The following is a 19490-nucleotide window of genomic DNA, read 5'->3' as shown; positions in this document are numbered from 1 at the left end:
AAAACAGAAGGAGATGGTTTTTTCAGGGACTTCTGGGAGCAAGCATTTGACTGTACATTCTCAAACCCCAGTGTGACAGTGGAAGTCAATGAATCATGTACTGGGGATGAAGGGCTAATGAGCCTTCCTGGGCCTCAGTTTGAAATGGGCATGACTGGCCACAGCTACAGTATCTACAATGCTGTCTATGTTGTGGCTCATGCTTTGCATGCCATTGTCTCAACAAGATTGAAGCAAAGAGCAATGGTCCAAGAGAAAAAATATGAACTTCAGAATCTGCAACCTTTCAAGGTAAAGTGTTGAAATCAAATTATTCTTAATTCAATGGCCTTAGAAGTCCAAAAGGAGACTTCACCCAGATTACCATCCACAAATACAACTTATTCCCTGAGAAACCTAGAATCATGGAACCATAGAATTGCATAGTGAGAAGGGATTCTAAGGGTTATCTAGTCCAATCCTCTGCAGTGCAGGAATTTATGTTGATATCATCTGGTTTACTTTCCCCCTCAAAATAAATTTAATCTACATTGCATTATTAATGGCCCATCTGTGATGGCAAAAAAGCTGATTTTTCACAAATATGGTACAATGCAAACCCAACTTCTTCTTGGAGGAGGGTGGATTGTAATGGGTGAAACTTGGGATGAGCCACCTTAGGTTCCTCATGGGCCCAACAAAACTGAAGATGCTCCAGTATCTGTCATCCATCCTATGTTATTTGTGCCTCAGCTGGCTGAGTCCAGGATGGTGTTGTGGGCTGGGTCAAGGCATGGTAAGAATTCCATTCTAAAACCCTTTCAGATAATTCACATGACCCGGAAACCCAGCAGAACTTATACTGGGGGAAAGGGTGGTATCAGTCAAACTCTGTATTAGAGACCTTTTGACCTCCCTCAGGCTTGGGCCAATCAGAAAAGCTCAATTTCTGAAAGGCATTCCAGGTTATCTTAAATGGCTTCCTAAAGTTTAGATTATTGAACTGTACTAAACCATACTTGCAAATGTTATGTTTTTAAGCCCTTTATGTCTTGTTATGTTGCAATTAGCTCCACCCATTTCTTCTTGACATTGCATTTAACAACTCTGCTGGAGAAACAGTGAGTTTCAGTGGTAAAAAGCAAACAGGAGGTGCACTTGACATCATGAACATAGTCACATTCCCAAACAAGTCCTTCCTTCGAGTGAAAGTTGATCAAGTGGACAATGATGACCTTGAAGCAAGAAGATTCATCATTCATGAGGACAAGATTACATGGCACAAAGTTTTTAACCAGGTATTCATGGATCCCTGGATTGTAATTGTGGGCCCTCCAGGCTCTGTCCCACTGGAAAAAAAACGCCAAAGCTCATCTGAATAAAAAAAAATGCAATGGTCCCATGTTCAACCCTCTGCATCTCCAAGTAGGCTTTAAAAATAAACACTGTTCTGTAATCAAAAACAGCCAGTTGTACCAATGATCAGCTTTCTTATCCACTTTTTCGGGGATTTGTGCTGTACTTTTATAGGACAGGTTCATATTTAAAATTTCTGAGATAAGTATTTCAAGTTCAAGAGCAAAAAAGAAAACAAATAAAGAATATATATATATGCGGGGAGGAATGGAGATGTGCTCCCATCTGAATTTTCTTTCCTCCTTATGGATAGGTGGTGCCTATTTCTGTGTGCAACGACTGCTGTCCCCCTGGTCATCAGAAGAAAAGGAAGGAAGGGGAGCAATTTTGCTGCTATGATTGTGCTCCATGTCCAGAAGGGAAGATTGCAGACCAGAATGGTGTGTGACATAGAATTCATGTTTTATTTTCATTGGATAAGATTAGGATGGTTCGCTTCTTTAGAGCTAACTGCTATGTTTAATTACTATGCTGTTTGTAATGTTTCTCTGTTGACTTCTTTTTTAAAAAATATTTTTATTAGGATTTTCAGAAAAATAACAACATTACATAGGAAAAAAAGAAAATTAAACACATAGAATAAAAACGAAAGAAAAAGAAAAAGCATGTTGTTGTTGTTGTTTAGTCGTTTAGTCGTGTCCGACTCTTCGTGACCACACGGACCATAGCACGCCAGGCACTCCTGTCTTGCACTGCCTCCCGCAGTTTGGTCAAACTCATGTTCGTAGCTTCGAGAACACTGTCCAACCATCTTGTCCTCTGTCGTCCCCTTCTCCTAGTGCCCTCAATCTTTCCCAACATCAGGGTCTTTTCCAAGGATTCTTCTCTTCTCATGAGGTGACCAAAGTATTGGAGCCTCAGCTTCACGATCTGTCCTTCCAGGGAGCACTCAGGGCTGATTTCCTTAAGAATGGATAGGTTTGATCTTCTAGCAGTCCATGGGACTCTCAAGAGTCTCCTCCAGCACCATAATTCAAAAGCATCAATTCTTCGGCGATCAGCCTTCTTTATGGTCCAGCTCTCACTTCCATACATCACTACTGGGAAAACCATAGCTTTAACTATACGAACCTTTGTCGGCAAGGTGATGTCTCTGCTTTTTAAGATGCTGTCTAGGTTTGTCATTGCTTTTCTCCCAAGAAGCAGGCGTCTTTTAATTTCGTGACTGCTGTCACCATTTGCAGTGATCAAGGAGCCCAAGAAAGTAAAATCTCTCACTGCCTGCATTTCTTCCCCGTCTATTTGCCAGGAGATGATGGGACCAGTGGCCATGATCTTGGTTTTTTTGATGTTGAGCTTCAGACCATATTTCGCGCTCTCCTCTTTCACCCTCATTAAAAGGTTCTTTAATTCCTCTTCACTTTCTGCCATCAAGGTTGTGTCATCTGCATATCTGAGGTTGTTGATATTTCTTCCGGCAATCTTAATTCCAGTTTGGGATTCATCTAGTCCAGCCTTTCGCATGATGAATTCTGCATATAAGTTAAATAAGCAGGGAGACAATATACAACCTTGTCTTACTCCTTTCCCAATTTTGAACCAATCAGTTGTTCCATATCCAGTTCTAACTGTAGCTTCTTGTCCCACATAGAGATTTCTCAGGAGACAGATGAGGTGATCAGGCACTCCCATTTCTTTAAGAACTTGCCATAGTTTGCTGTGGTCGACACAGTCAAAGGCTTTTGCATAGTCAATGAAGCAGAAGTAGACGTTTTTCTGGAACTCTCTAGCTTTCTCCATAATCCAGCGCATGTTTGCTATTTGGTCTCTGGTTCCTCTGCCCTTTCGAAATCCAGCTTGCACTTCTGGGAGTTCTCGGTCCACATACTGCCTAAGCCTGCCTTGTAGAATTTTAAGCATAACTGAAATATACTCGGAGTCAAGAGTGAATTTCATGCTCTTTATTCAGCTCATAGTCATCAAGGAGAAGAGAAGACGAATGGCTCTTTTCCCCAAACCATCTGCTTATATACATTATTTACACAATGGGCCTTGCGTGATTGGCTACTTCAGGGCTACACCTGTGGGCCAATTATATTATGGATTGACTTCTGCCTGCAGCCTGATTGGCTGCTCCTACAGGCCAATCAGGTAGCAGATTCACTTCTGCCAGCCGCCTGATTGGCTGCTCCAGCAGACCAATCAGGTTGCGGATTCACTTCCACCTGGAGTTGGATTGGGTAGCTCCCGCTGATTCTGAATCCTATTGTTCTAAGATTCAGCTCAGTACATAACACCCCTCCCCTCTAAGTTCCAGTCCTGCCCGGGAAGTTGCATTCGTAGTCCCCAAGGTCTGCTGGCCGCCTCCGTGTGCGTTGTGGCCTGGGGTGTTCCTTGGTCAGGGGTTCTGGTTCTGGCTCGTGTTCCGAGGCTGCTGGCTGTGCCAGGGCTGTCTGGTCTGGCGCCACTGAACCACTAGGTTGTAGCTCTGGTTCCGGTGTCCTTCCAGCCTCGGGGCGCCCCTCTGTGCCTACTGCTTCTGCTTCCCCTGCCCACCCCTCTCGCTCTACAGGCCTCACTGCCCTGCTGTCCCCTTGGGACCCCTCTGTCCCGCTCTCCTCCCGGGTTCCTCCTGGGAATCGTCGTCGTAGCTGGTCGCAGTGGCGGCGCCAACATTGCCCCCCTTCCGTTAGTACCTCGTACGACACGGGACCGGTCACCTTGGTGACTGTGGCAGGTACCCATGCTGGGCCTGCCCCAAAATTCTTTGCATACACTGGGTCCTGGGCCACAAATGTCCGGGGGTTCCTGCCTTTCCCCACCACTACCTCATCCTGAGCTCTGTCGGGGTGAAGTCGGTCCAGTCTAGTTGCAAGGCGCCGGCCCATTAGTAATTCAGCTGGGCTCCGGCCCGTCGTTGTGCTTGGGGTGCTGTGCTGTGCTAGAAGAAATGCGGCAAGGCGGTATTCCCAGTCCCCTTGTGTCATGCGGCGGAGGCTGTCCTTGGTGGTCCGCACCATGCGCTCCGCTTGGCCATTGGTGGCAGGGTGGAATGGTGCTGAGCGGATGTGGCGGATGGCGTTCTGCGCTGTGAAGGTCTGGAACTCCTCTGACGTGAATGCGGTTCCATTGTCCGAGACGAGGGTGTCAGGGAGCCCGTGGGTCGCAAACAGCTTACGTAGTACCCGGATGGCTGCCGCCGTAGAAGTGGATGGTACCAGTGCGACCTCCAGCCATTTGGTGTAGGAATCCACCACTATGAAGAATGTTTTTCCCTGGAAGGGGCCAGCGAAGTCCACGTGCAAGCGTGACCATGGATGTCGGGCGGACTCCCAGGGCTGGACTGGGGCCCTTGGGGGATCCGGGCGGGATTCTTGGCAGGTCTGGCAGTGTTGGACCCAGGCCTCTATCTCTCTGTTAATCCCCGGCCACCACACATAACTCCTGGCAAGGGCCTTCATCCTCACTACCCCTGGGTGTGTCTCGTGTAGGGCTGTGAGGACCCTTTTGCGGAGGGGCTGGGGAACAACAACCCTGCTTCCCCATAACAGGCACCCCTTGTGGGCCGACAGTTCATGTTTGCGGTTTGTGTAGCCAGCGAATTCTGGCCCGGGGCTGCTGCTGGGCCAATTATATTATGGATTGACTTCTGCCTGCAGCCTGATTGGCTGCTCCTACAGGCCAATCAGGTAGCAGATTCACTTCTGCCAGCCGCCTGATTGGCTGCTCCAGCAGACCAATCAGGTTGCGGATTCACTTCCACCTGGAGTTGGATTGGGTAGCTCCCGCTGATTCTGAATCCTATTGTTCTAAGATTCAGCTCAGTACATAACAATAACCTTGCTAGCGTGTGAAATGAGCTCAATTGTGCGGTAGTTGGAGCATTCTTTGGCACTGCCCTTCTTTGGAATTGGGATGTAGACTGATCTTCTCCAATCCTCTGGCCCTTGCTGAGTTTTCCAAACTTGCTGGCATATTGGGTGTAGCACCTTAACAGCATCATCTTTTAAAATTTTAAATAGTTCAGCTGGAATATCATCACTTCCACTGGCCTTGTTATTAGCAGTGCTTTCTAAGGCCCATTTGACTTCACTCTCCAAGATGTCTGGCTCAAGGTCAGCAACCACACTACCTGGGGTGTACGAGACCTCCATATCTTTCTGGTATAATTCCTCTGTGTATTCTTGCCACCTCTTCTTGATGTCTTCTGCTTCTGTTAGGTCCTTACCACTTTTGTCCTTGATTATGGTAATCTTTGTACGAAATGTTCCTTTCATATCTCCAATTTTCTTGAACAGATCTCTGGTTTTCCCCATTCTAGTGATTTGAATAATTGTAGGTTGAAAAATCAGTAAACGATTTAGTTTCAGTTCCAAGGGTCGTTTTTATTAAAAAAACAACATGTTGAGTTGTGAGTTTATTCTCAAAAAGACCTACATGTAAGCTCTATCGATTAGAGCAGGGGTGGGCAACTCCCAAGAGACTGTGATCTACTCACAGAGTTAAAAACTGGCAGTGATCTAGTTTAGGTCTACCACTGACATCCAGTGATCTACCAGTAGATCATGATCTACCTGTTAGATGAGCCTGCATTAGAAGAACAAAATGTGGCATTTAGCTCAAAGTCTTCCATAACAAGTGAATACCAGCAAGAAAGTCAAAGTGAATCCATTTCGTTTTGTAACTCAAAGCAGCAAATGTTGAAAGAAAATTGACATCCTTCTGCTCAATACACTTGCAAGACTAGTCCCTTCTTCCCATTAAGCTTCTAGAGGGATAGTTGGACACTGAATATGAGGAAATTTGCATCTTTAAATTCAGTTGTTCACTTTGGGAAGAGCATCTTTTAAATATTCTGATCCCAAGCTGCACCTTGACCTCATTTGCAGGCAGTTCAGTTCTTACATCAATAATGCCATAACATGATGGTGAAATTCTGCCCCAGTCAGCAACTGAGCCACTGCATTTTGCACTAGCTGCAAAAGCCAGCCCCAGGGGCAGCCCCACAAAATGTGCATTGCAGGGGCAATTCATACTGAAGGCTACCAGTGCAAATGAAACACTATCAGAAGGTCTTAAAAGCCCGGAAAAGGATGTGGAAGGAAGAGAAGGTCCTAACAAAGTATTTATGTAGTATTTTCTTTAGTAATTTGTATGAAAAATGTTTCATTTTTATTGTGTCATATATTGCAGAACAATAAAGTGTGTACTGGAGAGAAGAGGCTGGAAAGCCTTACCTGGCCTCAGGGCGAAGTGCTCATGACTGGCCACAGATGGAATATCTACAAGGCTGTCTATCTTGTGGCACATGCTTTGCATCCCATTTACTAGTTCAGATATACTACACTCCTATACTATGCTGACCCTGCCCAATTCCATTTCTTCTTCTTTTTTGTTAGACCACAATATCCACCATGACAAGCAGTTAACAAGAGAAGCCGCCTTATACTGAAAAAGACCTGTTTCTCGTCTTAGCTTCGTATTTCCTTCTCCTGAGTTGGCAGCAACACTCCAGGGCCTCACGCAGGATCCCACCAAACCCTACCTTGGGATGCCCAGGATTGAACCTGGGGCCTTCCAGAGCAGATGTTCCACCACTGAATTATGGCCTTGCAGTGGTGGAAGTGTAGCATACCAAAGAATGGTGCCTGTCTGGAGTTCTCAGGGCAAAAATGGCCCTGAGTTCCAGGGAAAGCAGCCACATACAGGCTTTCCCCTCCCCTTTGCATTTGACTGTATATCCAAATCTTCATGTGCCAATGGAAGATAATAAAGTGTGTTCTGGAGAGAAGAGGCTAGAAAGCCTTCCTGGACCTCAGTGTGAAGTGCTCATGACTGGCCACAGATAGAATACCTACAAGGCTGTCTATGTTGTGGCACATCCTTTGCATCCCATTTACTAGTTCAGATCAAAGCACAGAGCAATTGAAGGGGATGAAAGTTTTGGATTTCAAGATCTGCAAGCTTCTCCATAATCTTATAGGGTGCTACACTGCTATTAGAAACTTAGGTCTACATTTCTCTGTAAAATCTGATCCCCCCTTTCATCTCATGAAATGCCACACTTTTCCCCATGATTCTTTTGGAAGGGATTCACAGATAATTTTGCACAAGTCATGAAAATCATTGTACTCTCCTATCATTCCTTTATAAAGGTTGAAGTCTCCTTTCTAAGAGCTGAATAAAAACGAAGGAGGAAATTGTTTAAAGTATGGTTGTACATTATATTGGAAATGAGAGTTGCAGAAGAGACATGAAGGCCGTTTCTTCCAGTCTCTGTGGCAATTTTTGAGAGGAGATTGGTGAAAAACATTTGACAGATCTCTCTAATCTGAAGATTTCTGTCATGGAAACATTGAACCATCTCCCTTCAAAACACTGCATGGGAATCAAGAGACCATTCCCAGCTTCCCAAGGACATTGACATCCTTCTGCTCAATACACTTTCAAGACTAGTCCCTTCTTCCCATTAAGTTTCTAGAGGAATAGTTGGACACTGAATATGAGGAAAATTGTATCCTTAAATTCAGTTGTTCACTTTGGGAAGAGCATCTTTTAAATATTCTGATCCTAAGCTGCACCTTGACCTCATCTGCAGGCAGTTCAGTTCTTACATCAATAATGCCTTAACCTGATGCTGAAATTCTGCCCCAGTCAGCAACTGAGCCACTGCATTTTGCACTAGCTTCAAATTCCAAGCAAGCCCCAGGGGCAGCCCCACAAAATGTGCATTGCAGGGGCAATTCATACTGAAGGCTACCAGTGCAAATGAAACACTATCAGAAGGGCTTAAAAGGTTAGGAAAGCGTGTGGAAGGAAGAGAAGGTCCCAGCAAAATGAGAGTGGATTATCAAAATGAAAATTTTGCTGAAATTGTAAAGATGACCGAAGAGAAAAGACATCAAGGTAATAAAGTTTTAAAACAAGAATGGGAAAATTTTGTTGAGTACCTTAAAAACCACCGTAGCTATTTAGAAACATTAGCAGGATTGTTATGGAAACCAGGGTGAGATGGGGGGAAGTCTGAGGGGATTGTATAATCCTAATATTGTATATATGGCAAATGTTTTGAGTGTATGGAAATAATTTACCAGAGTGAGGGGGAAAACAATATTTATTTAGTACATTTTTTAATAAGTTGTTCTCTGTTGTTCAGCTCAGGCCTCAGAATGATGATGTAGCATTTAGGGGCAAAGATGCAGCCCAATAACCCAGCACTGGAGGACAAGATGGAGAAGATCTCCACAGCCACCATGTGTTTCCCTCTTGTGCTCAGGTAGGCTGGAAAAAAAGACAGCCAAACACTGCAAAAGAGCAGCATGCTGAATGTAATGAACTTGGCTTCATTAAAACTGTCAGGTAACTTCCGGGCTACAAATGCGGCAATGAAGCTGGCAATGGCCAAGAGGAACATGCAGCCCAGGACACAATAGAACATGGTGACTGAGCCTTCATTACATTGCACAATGATTTCTTCTGTTAAAGAGTGCATGTCCAGTTCAGGGAATGGGGGAGATGTCATCAACCACACAGTACAAATAGTTGATTGAATAAGAGAACAGGAAAAGACAATGGAATTTGTCAGTCTTTTTCTTAACCACTTCCTCATGCTGGACCCTGGTTTGGTGGCCAAGAAAGCTAGAACTACAGTGACAGTTTTGGCCAACACACAAGAAACGGCTATAGAGAAGATGATATCAAACATTGGTTGCCGGAGGAGGCAGGAGACTGTGCTAGGTTCACCCAGAAATAGCAATGAAGAGAGGAAGCAGATCAGGAGAGAGACAAGGAGAGAGTAGGTGAGGTCCCGGTTGTTGGCTTTGACTATTGGAGTGTCTCTGTACTTTATGAATATTCCTAGCACCAAAGCTGTGATGAGGAAGAAAGAAAGGGCAATGGATGCTAAACTGATACCCAAAGGTTCTTTGTAAGAAAGGAAGGTCATTGTTTTCTGAATGCAGGCCGTTTTGTTCTTGTTTGGATACTGAGCTTTTGGGCATCTGAAGCAGTCATTCATATCTGAAAAAGAAACAAGGTAAAATTTCCATATTGATTCAACAGTATTTTGTCTTCCATGTGACATGAAATTCAACCTATTGGATCCATGTGTTTTGGTGTTCATATAAAAATGCTTTGTTCTCACTCATTCTTAAGGTTATCATAGGTTGTCTGCTAAGTTGATAATAGCTGAGTAGAAATCCTTCAAACTGTCTTTGGGATAAGTAGATAAGAGTCAATGGCCCATTTCATCCAGCTTCCCAATCTCTCAGTTGCCAACTAGATTCCTATGGGAAGCTTGCAAGCAGGACCTGAGTGAAACAGAAGTCTTCCCCATCCCCCACACTTCCCAGGAACTTTTATTTGGAAAAATGCAGATTTGAGCATGAAGGCCAAGCAAAGTCATCTGAGCTCATAGTCATTGATAGCCTTATCTTACATGAGTTTGTCTAATTCTCCTTTGAAGCCCTCGAAATTTGTGCCCATCACTGACTCTTGAGGGAACAAATTCCATAGTTTTATCAAGTACTTCATAAAGAGGTTAACATTATTTTGCTTGTTCTGAATCATCCAACACTCAAATTCCTTAGATGCCCCAAGCTCTAGTATTATGAGAAGTGTAATTTTTCTTTTTTATCTAATGTCTCAGTGCCTTGCATGATTTTAGGCATTTTTTTAAAAAAATAATTTTTATTTATTTTATATATAAACACATAAGCATTAACCATACATAAATAACCCACATACAACACAGCCTAAAAAATAAAAAATAAAAATAAAATACAATACAATTTCTAATCTCATACTTTTCATGACTTTTTTAAAAGAAAAAAAAGAAAAAAGAACTTCCTCGAATTCCCCTCCTCTGCGGTTCATTCCCAATTCTCTTTCGCAAATTCTATATCTTAAATTTTAATCATTCCGGTTTAAATTAAACTTCCCTCAAACATCACACATTTTCTAACATAATTCAAAAATCTGCAGTTTCTATACACTTGAAAATCTGTTTCCAAATTCAATTCTACAATATTTTTTTAAAATACGTTCTAATTTTTTTTCCAGTCTTCTTCCACCAATTCTTCTCCCTGGTCACGTAGTCTCCCTGTCATCTCAGCAAGTTCCATATAATCCATCAATTTCATCTGCCATTCTTCCACAGATTTCAGGCATTTTTATAATGTGCCCCAACTCACCCCCCCCCTCTGTCCAGTGTCCTCATAGGATGCAAAATATGATTTCCACATAACTCACCATCCTGGTTTGAAATTTCCCCTTCTGGACATGGAACACAACCATAGCAACAAAAAATTTCCCCTTCTTTCTTTTTCTTCTGATTCCCAGGGTGGCAGTGGTCATTACACAGAGAAAGGGGAATCACCTTTCAATAGCAGAAAAGCAGTTTAGGAGATCAGAGAAACTAATTGCTTATTTGACTTCTCTTAATGGAGTTCACCCCTCAGCATAAAAAGGTTTAATATAAGTAGCTGCCATACACAGCTGCATTAACTATGAACCCCATTATTTGGGATCCCCTCCAAACCTATGACAAACTTTGCAATCATTCTGCAGCACAAACTCCACATTTTGCAGTGCCCTCCAAACACTGTCTGAATTCCCCAACAAGGTGCTACACTGGTCACCCCAAATCCAATACTGTCCAATCCACTCCAAACCTGTGCCAAAGTTTTGCATTCATGGATTGGGATGACAGGTAAGGCACCTGGTTCGGCAGGTAAGCCACACAGTGTGAGGGCTCAACAAAATGAAACTTTTTTTGCAAAATGCTGCAAAACAATTGAAAAACATCTCACCAGGACTTCATTTTAACCCTTCCTGGAGATGCAAGGGATTGAACTCGGGACCTTTCATATGGGATGTATTAAAGGTAAAGGGACCCCGGACCGTTAGATCCAGTCGCGGACGACTCTGGGGTTGCGGTGCTCAACCTCGCTCTTTAGGCCGAGGGAGCTGGCGTTTGTCCGCAGACAGTTTCCGGGTCATGTGGCCAGATAGAAAGAGAGATTAGAGAATGGGCAGCTATGAAGCAATTTCATTGGATATGCCAAATCTTTGCTTTTTATATATGGAAGGTATAGTAAATATAAATGAAAAAATTACTCCTACAGAAATGCAGGGTTCCCCCTCCCCTAGGCAGTTCACAGCCGCATCAAATTTGAATGTGCTAGGAAGCCACATTTGTCCTCTGCCCTATCAGATGCAAACAGCAATGTTAAAGAAAATGGAATTTCCTGACAACCAAAGATAACATCATAAGAACAGTGGAGAACAGAAGGATTCCGAGAATAGAGACCTGATTAAAACCTCTGTGCCATACAAGCATATCTTCATGAATGATGAATGCTTCTCCTTCAAGAGCATCAGGATCAACACATCCAACTTTCATTCGAAAGAAGGACTTGTTTGGGAAGGTGATCATGTTCGTGATGTCAAATCTGCCTCCCATTTCCCTTTTTTCATCAAAGGACATTGTTTCCCCTGCTGAGTTGTTAAATGAAATGCCTTGCAGAAAGTAGTGGAGCTGATTCAAAGGGAAAGGGGGGTGGGAGAGAAATATATACATACATATAGTGAAGGCCAAATATAAAAAATGAGCTATTTCAGTCTAGTGCAGGAATCCCCAAACTTTGGCCCTCCAGATGTTTTGGCCTACAATTCCCATCATCCCTGACCACTGGTCCTGTTAGCTAGGGATCATGGGAGTTGTAGGCCAAAACATCTGGAGGGCCACAGTTTGTGGATGCCTTGTCTAGTGGATGGAAAAGTTATAACAAAGTAACAGAAGGCTAAAATACTGTGCATGCTAAACATACAGAGAAAGGGGCACTCACAAACTGTTATCACTTTGAAAAAATCACATTTCATGATAATTGGCTAACTGAAATACTATTTTGGGTAACTGAAATACTATTTTGTTTGCATTATGTTAATCCCTTCTGTATGAATATTGCTTATGGATTGGTACCTAACACAGAACAAGTATATAGCAGATAGAAAAGTTACAAAACAGAATAACTTTGAAAATGTCCTATTTCATAAAGTTTGGGTTTCGGGTAATTGTCTCATTGAAATAATATTTTGCAACGTGTTACCTGCCAAGGTTGCAGATCTTGAAGTTCAAACCTTTTGTGCTTTGATCTGTATGAATAAATTGCATGCAAAGCATGAGCCACAACAAAGACAGCATTGTAGATACTGTAGCTGTGGCCAGTCATGCCCATTTCAAAAAGATGGCCAGGAAGACCCTCTAACTTCTCCTCCCCTGTACATGTTTCAGTATCTTGCATGAGCAGATCTGGAAATGGACAGTCAAATGCTTGCTCCCAGAAGTCCTTAAGAAAACCATCACCTGGATTCCAGTAAGGTTTTATGCTCTGAAGAAATTCACTGAACTCGAGAAGCTCTGTTGAGTGAATGGTGAAGGAAATGGCACCTTGAAAGAGCTCAAGATCCCAAGACTTTTGAAAACTCATTAATACGAAATCAATTTGTGTTGTCATGATCCACACTTTTCTCAATGTTGAGCTTTCCTTATTTTCAGGATCTCGTAGAAATATAATACAACTCAGCCAGGTCAATGTCTGAGAATCTCCATAGACGATGAATGCATTGGCTTTGTCATTTGTGACACCCTCATAATACCTATCAAGCAACTCAAAAAATTCACCCAACATATCAAAACGAGCAATTTTTCCCATTCTTTGTGTGAAGGCTGAACAGATTCCATGCTGGTAGAGCAATTGCTCCAGGGCCTGCAAGAAATTTTCTCCTCCATTGTCATCTGTAACAAAGAGTCCAACCCATGTCCATCCAAAATGCTGGAGCAAATTGATGATCGCCATATACTGATGAGCTTCATTGGGCACCATGCGGTAAAAGGAAAGGAAGTGATCTATTTCACTCTCCTCTTCGGGAAATGAACCATATGCAAGCTACAAGGAAAAGAACAGACATAATAATGGTACCTAAGTATAAAGTATTATTTTGAGCATGTGGTCTTCATTCAAGAAATGTTTGTTGAAGCAATTTTGAGGTTTCCAGACAGTGAAACGGAAGGATGCTTCCAGCTGAATATTCAAGAGCTGTGGCGACATTTTCCAATTTCTGGATATTTTATTTCATAAAGTATTTATGTCTTGTCAGAAATGTCCCTTTGTTTCATTTGTAGAGTGCAATCCTATTGTGGAATTACTCTGTGGAAATTTAGGATTCGGGAGAAGCCGCACTAGTTGGATTAACCCTAGATAAATCTTTGCCATGTCCGATAGGCTGGCCAAATTCCTCAATGCACCAACCGAATGCTATTCTAGTTCTACTGTTGGGAATCATGTATAAGATGCACAATGGACATGGCAGAGGAAGACATAACAGTTATCTTTGATCTATATGGATTGAAGAACTGCAGTTCACATACTCAAAGTGCTGTATGTGTGTGTTGCAGATGGTTGGACCGAAGCTACAAACATGAGTCTGACCAAACTGCGGGAGACAGTAGAAGACAGAAGTGCCTGGCATGCTCTGGTCCATGGGGTCACGAAGAGTCTGACACGACTAAACGCCTAAACAACAGGGTTCTTGTGTTGGAAGTGTCCAAGGTGCTGAATGCTCTCAGCTTTCACTAGTGTAGCAATCACTACTGCTTAAGGAGTAATCTATGTTTCTGATAGACATTGTAGCTTCTAGTGCTTCAGCATCAGTCATATTCACATTCTGAATCTCAAAATCATTTTTGGAATGGCAAGAGAAAACTGAAATTTGTTGGGGAGGGGGGCACATGTCCCTATGCATAAAACCTACTTGTGGAATCTTGTAGAGCCTTAAAGTATCAGCCATATGGAAAGAGGTATCAGAGCTCAGTCCTCCGATGATGGCTATGAGGTTTTTCTGTGAGTCACATTTGTAGTTGGGAGCAAATCTATGCATTTTAAAGAGCAGGTCCAAAGTGTTACGATATGTAATCCTTGCATCATAATAGCTGTCGTAGATGTGGAACCCCAGTGTGACATTGGGCAAGAGGTTGGGATTCTCATTTATCACTTTTACAGCAAATGCCAAGGCCAGGATGTGCTGGTAGAATTTTGTTACCATGCTGCAAATGAGGTCAGTTTAAAATTTCAGAGGAGAATTGTACAATGCAGTAAGTAGACAAAACAAATGGCCATTTCTGTCTCAAACAGATGTATATTGAACTAACTTTGTCTTTTATGATGGCTCTAAAATAATATATACCATCCATCTCTGTATTATGTCTTGTTTGACCTTTAATCTCAGTTGCCTGCCACCCTCAAAAGACAACAACAATCTCCCCCCTCTTTCTCTTTTTATTCAAACTGGCTAACTTACAGGTGACCATTCTATGCATGTAGCCCAGGAAAGCAGCAATATTTCAAAGAAATTCACTCAAACAGTCCCTGATTCATGATATATGTTCTAGGAAGATTAAACAGAGTCTGTGCCCCAAGACTAGGTACAGTAGTATCCTCTCCATCCTCCTCTTGTTGGTCCATTTGGTGCAATTAAAACTATCCATTTGGTGCAATTAAAACTAAGAATACAAATCACATCTCCATATTGCTTTTCAAAATAGAAAGGATGATCATTAATCACGAAGTTCAAAGCCATCATTTACTGCCTACCAGTTTAGTAGGACGCACAATACTAAATAAAGTACCGGAACTGGGAAGGATTAATGCCACAAATGAAGGGGGAGGGGAGTCTCTTACTGTGGATTATCATCAAACAGATTCTGTGAAGGGTTTTCCTTGAATAAATCTTCAATGATGCAATAATAGAACTGAGAAGCAATCCCACCGATGATGAGGCCACCTGACTGGTACCACTCATGGGGAACAGGAAATGTTTCAGTCTCAGGGCACCTCATAGCTGCTTTGCACAAAACATTAGGCACCAGGAAAAGGAAAGTGAATAACCACAGCATCCTTGTAGTCAAGCGTCTCAGAAAATGTGGATGCTCTTGTGCCCATCAGTACCTGCAGACTAATTTAAGATAGATTGCATGAGACCTGTCTGTCACTACAGCACAACAAGAGAGATTGGCACACCTTATTTTAGAATCAAAACATTATGAACACATGCTTTGGCCTCATAGCTGAGATTTCCCAAACTCTGATGGCTAGTCTGACTAATAATATAAAAATAAAATAAAATGGGAGAAAGAAAATTGAAAGTCATGCCTGCCTCTTGCCACTACTCCTATCTATTCATCGTGCATAGTTTCATCTAATATAATCTCTTTCATGGCTGTTCATTGACAGCTTTCTCGTGCCTTCTGAAATGCCTCTGCAGGCCTGAGCAGATGCACAGATTATAGTGATTTGAATAATTGTAGGTTGAAAAATCAGTAAAAGATTTAATTTCAGTTCCAAGGGTCGTTTTATAAAAAAAACAACATGTTGAGTTGTGAGTTTATTCTCAAAAAGGCCTACATGTTACCTCTATCCATTAGATCAGGGGTAGGCAACTCCCAAGAGACTGTGATCTACTCACAGAGTTAAAAACTGGCAGTGATCTACCCGCTTTTGGGGGGTTCAGGTCAAGGTTGTTGAGGGTTTTTTTTAGGATGGAAAGTCCTGTTTTAGGGGGTTCACGTCGAAGTTTTTGACCTTCTTTTAGGGAGGTGGAAAGCCACATTTTGAGGGGTGCAGGGCAAAAATATTGAGCTTTCTTTAGGTGAGCCAAAGTTGTTGACCTTCTTGGAGAGGGGTGAGCCAGTGATCTACCAGTGATCTACCAGTGACATCCAGTGGTCTACCAGCAGATCATCATCTACCTGTTGGACGAACCTGCATCAGAAGCACAAAAGGTGGCATTTAGCTCAAAGTCTTCCATGACAAGTGAATACCAGCAGGAAAGTCAAAGTGAATCCATTTTGTTTTGCAACTCAAAGCAGCAAATGTTGAAAGAAAATTTACATCCTTCAGCTCAATACACTTTCAAGACTAGTCCCTTCTTCCCATTAAGCTTCTAGAGGGATAGTTGGACTCTGAATATGAGATAAATTGTATCCTTAGATTCAGTTGTTCACTTTGGGAAGAGCATCTTTTAAATATTCTGATTCCAAGCTGCACCTTGACCTTGTTTTCAGGCAATTCAGTTCTATCATCAATAGTGCCATAACATGATGGTGATATTCTGCCCCAGTCAGCAACTGAGCCACTGCATTTTGCACTAACTGCAAAAGCCAGCCTCAGGGACAGCCCCACAAATTGTCATTGCAGGGGCAAATCATTCTGAAGGCTACCAGTGCAAATGAAACACTATCAGAAGGGTTTAAAAGCCCGGGAAAGCATGTCGAAGGAAGAGAAGGTCCCAACAAAATAAGAGTGGATTATCAAAATGAAGATTTTGCTGAAATCATAAAGAGGACCGTAGAGAACAGACATCAAGATGATAAAATTTTAAAACAAGAATGGGAAAATTTTGTTGAGTACCTTAAAAACCACTGTATCTATTTAGAAACATTAGCAGGATTGATATACCATTCATGAAGTAAAATGAATTAGATTAGTAAGTGAAAAAGAATGGATAATTATTATTATATGCAAGAAAAGAGGGTAAAATATGGAAACCAGGGTGGGAAGGGGGCAAGTCTGAGGGGTTTGGTTAATCCCAGTATTATATATATGGAAATTGTTTGGAGTGTATGGAAATAATGTTAACATAAAAAACGGGGGGGGGTGGTTCTTAAGAAAAAAAGAGAAAAAGCCAGGGAAAGCAATTGATTAATTCTCCTCTTGTTGATGAATGGGTGAGGGTGGCGGTGTTGGTGGGTGGGTGGCTGTGTTTGGAATATAGTTACATTCCCATACATGTCCTTCTATCAAGTGAAAGTTGGACAGGTGGATGACGATGCTCTTGAATCAAGAAAAATCATCATTCATGAGGACATGATAACATGGCACAAGGGTATGGGTCCTGGGGTATTACTGTGGGCCCTGCTCTCTCTCTCTCTATTCCATTGAACAGAATCCAATGCTCATTTGTATATCAAAATGCTTGATATGCAAACCCCTCAGGTTCAATCCTCTGCATTTCCAAATACAATTGAAAATATCACTGGCCTGTAATAATAAAGATCCAGATAAATCAAAGATTAGGGCTCTAAAATTATATTTAAAGTTTCCTGGATGAGTTGATTTCAAGTTTACAAGCAATATTAAACAAATAAATTAAATAAAATGTAATTTTAAAAAATCTTTCTTCATTATGGGTAGATGATGCCTTTTTCTGCCCTTTTCTGTGTGTAACAACGGTCCCATGTTCAGCCCTCTGCATCTCCAAGTAGGCTTTGAAAATAAACACTGTTCTGTAATCAAAAACAGCCAGTTGTACCAATGATCAGCTTTCTTGTCCACTTTTTCGGGATTTGTGCTGTACTTTATAGGGCAGGTTTATATTTAAAATTTCTGAGGTGGGTATTGCAAGTTCGAGAGCAAAAAAGAAAACAAATGACCACTGGTCCTGTTAGCTAGGGATGATGGGAATTGTAGTCCCGAACATCTGGAGGGCCAGAGTTGGCCTATGCCTGGACTAGTCCACCCTCTGCAATGCAGGCCTGTGCAGCTGTCCCTTACAGGGATCAAATCTGCAACCTTGGCATTCTCAGCACCATGCTCCAACCAGCCGAGTTATCCGACTGCCTTATGCTCTGTTGAAGTCAAGGTGATGTACATGGTTCTAACCATCCTCATTTTAGTTGTTGTTTTTGTTGTTTAGTCATTTAGTCGTTTCCGACTCTTCATGACCCCATTGACCATCCATAGCACGTCAGGCAGTCCTGTCTTCCACTGCCTCCCGCAGTTTGGTCAAACTCATGTTCGTAGCTTCGAGAACACTGTCCAACCATCTTGTCCTCTGTCATCCACTTCTCCTAGTGCCCTCCATCTTTCCCAACATCAGGGTCTTTTCCAGGGAGTCTTCTCTTCTCATGAGGTGGCCAAAGTATTGGAGCCTCAACTTCACGATCTGTCCTTCCAGTGAGCACTCACATTTTAGTCTTACATCAGCCCTGTGTGGTAGGGTATGCTGAGAGAGAGAAAAAACAGCTCGCCCAAAAACATAGAGAAGAGCTTTTTAAACTTTGTGTCGTAACATGTTAGTGTTTCAGCTGCAGTGTGTAGTTGTGTCACACAAATGGTCCCCACACTCCTCCCAGGGCTGGAAAGGGGTTATTTTAACATTCAGTTTGCAAGTAAAACTGAATTATTATGTCTGAAAATGATACATATTTTAAAACTGTGTCACCAACATGAGCAGTTTGTAAAGCTTTCAAATAGAGCGGGCTTCATGACATGGGGATTCGAACCCCAGTGTGAATGGTAAACATAATTGGTCAAACTGGGGACCACCCACATTCCATCCCAGATGTAGTCCTGAATATGTTTTGGGACATGGCTAATCTATAATTTTGCTTTTAAAATAAATAATTCACATTCCACAATGTGTTTGTTCTTTTCAAATATTTTTAATGAATTTTAGTAACCAGACACAGGCTTCATAAAAAACAAAAGAAAAAGAAATTAGCTTTAAAGGGGGGGAAGGGGGGAGAATAAGCTGCCATGAATGGCAATAAAGAGATTTCGATATAGCTATGTGATATCTAAGTCAATAATAAAACATATCAAGAAGAAAAGAATGTGCTATCTGCAATAACAAAGGGTTTCATGTTTGAAAGAATAACTATTACAAATGTTTGTTTTAAAAAGAACTTAAAAGGCAACCTTGAACTAGACAAAAAGCCAAATACTCACATAGAGCTGTGGTACGTCACACTCCTCAAAAATCTCATTATCTGAATACAATGCATTCTCAGGAGATCGTTTGTTAGGTGGCCATTTACATAACAAGTCAACAATTTCCATGAATTCCAATGGGAATATTTCTTATGTGTTGTCAGTCTCAAAATTTTGACACCCCCCAAAGAGTGAAAACCCCACGAAAATCCTCTGAAATCTTGTAAAAGAAGGAAGAAAACTCTGCTTATTTGTGTACAGTGCTAAATACAGGTACAACTGTTTGGAGAGCTGAATCTACAGTGTATATAACAAGATTTGGGTACTAATTACTCACGTTAGAGTAAGTGAAGTTGGATACTGAGACCTGTGTGTATAAAATAAAAT

At 42.0% G+C, this 19490-nt stretch overlaps 1 protein-coding gene across 1 annotated transcript; it reads right to left on the bottom strand.

The window, feature by feature from the left end:
• Positions 1–8449: 8449 nt before the first annotated feature.
• Positions 8450–13220, bottom strand: LOC132593014 (vomeronasal type-2 receptor 26-like). Its single transcript, XM_060281377.1, has 4 exons — positions 12444–13220; positions 11645–11872; positions 10585–10711; positions 8450–9354 (listed from the first exon to the last, which is right to left on the bottom strand). The coding sequence occupies exons 1-4, from the start codon at positions 13218–13220 to the stop codon at positions 8450–8452; spliced, it is 2037 nt and encodes a 678-aa protein (XP_060137360.1).
• Positions 13221–19490: the final 6270 nt, after the last annotated feature.

Source organism: Zootoca vivipara, chromosome 13, assembly GCF_963506605.1.
Source record: "Zootoca vivipara chromosome 13, rZooViv1.1, whole genome shotgun sequence".
NCBI lineage: Eukaryota > Metazoa > Chordata > Lepidosauria > Squamata > Lacertidae > Zootoca > Zootoca vivipara.
The sequence above is the reverse complement of the archived record's forward strand: the minus strand, read 5'-3'. Positions and strand labels throughout refer to the sequence as shown.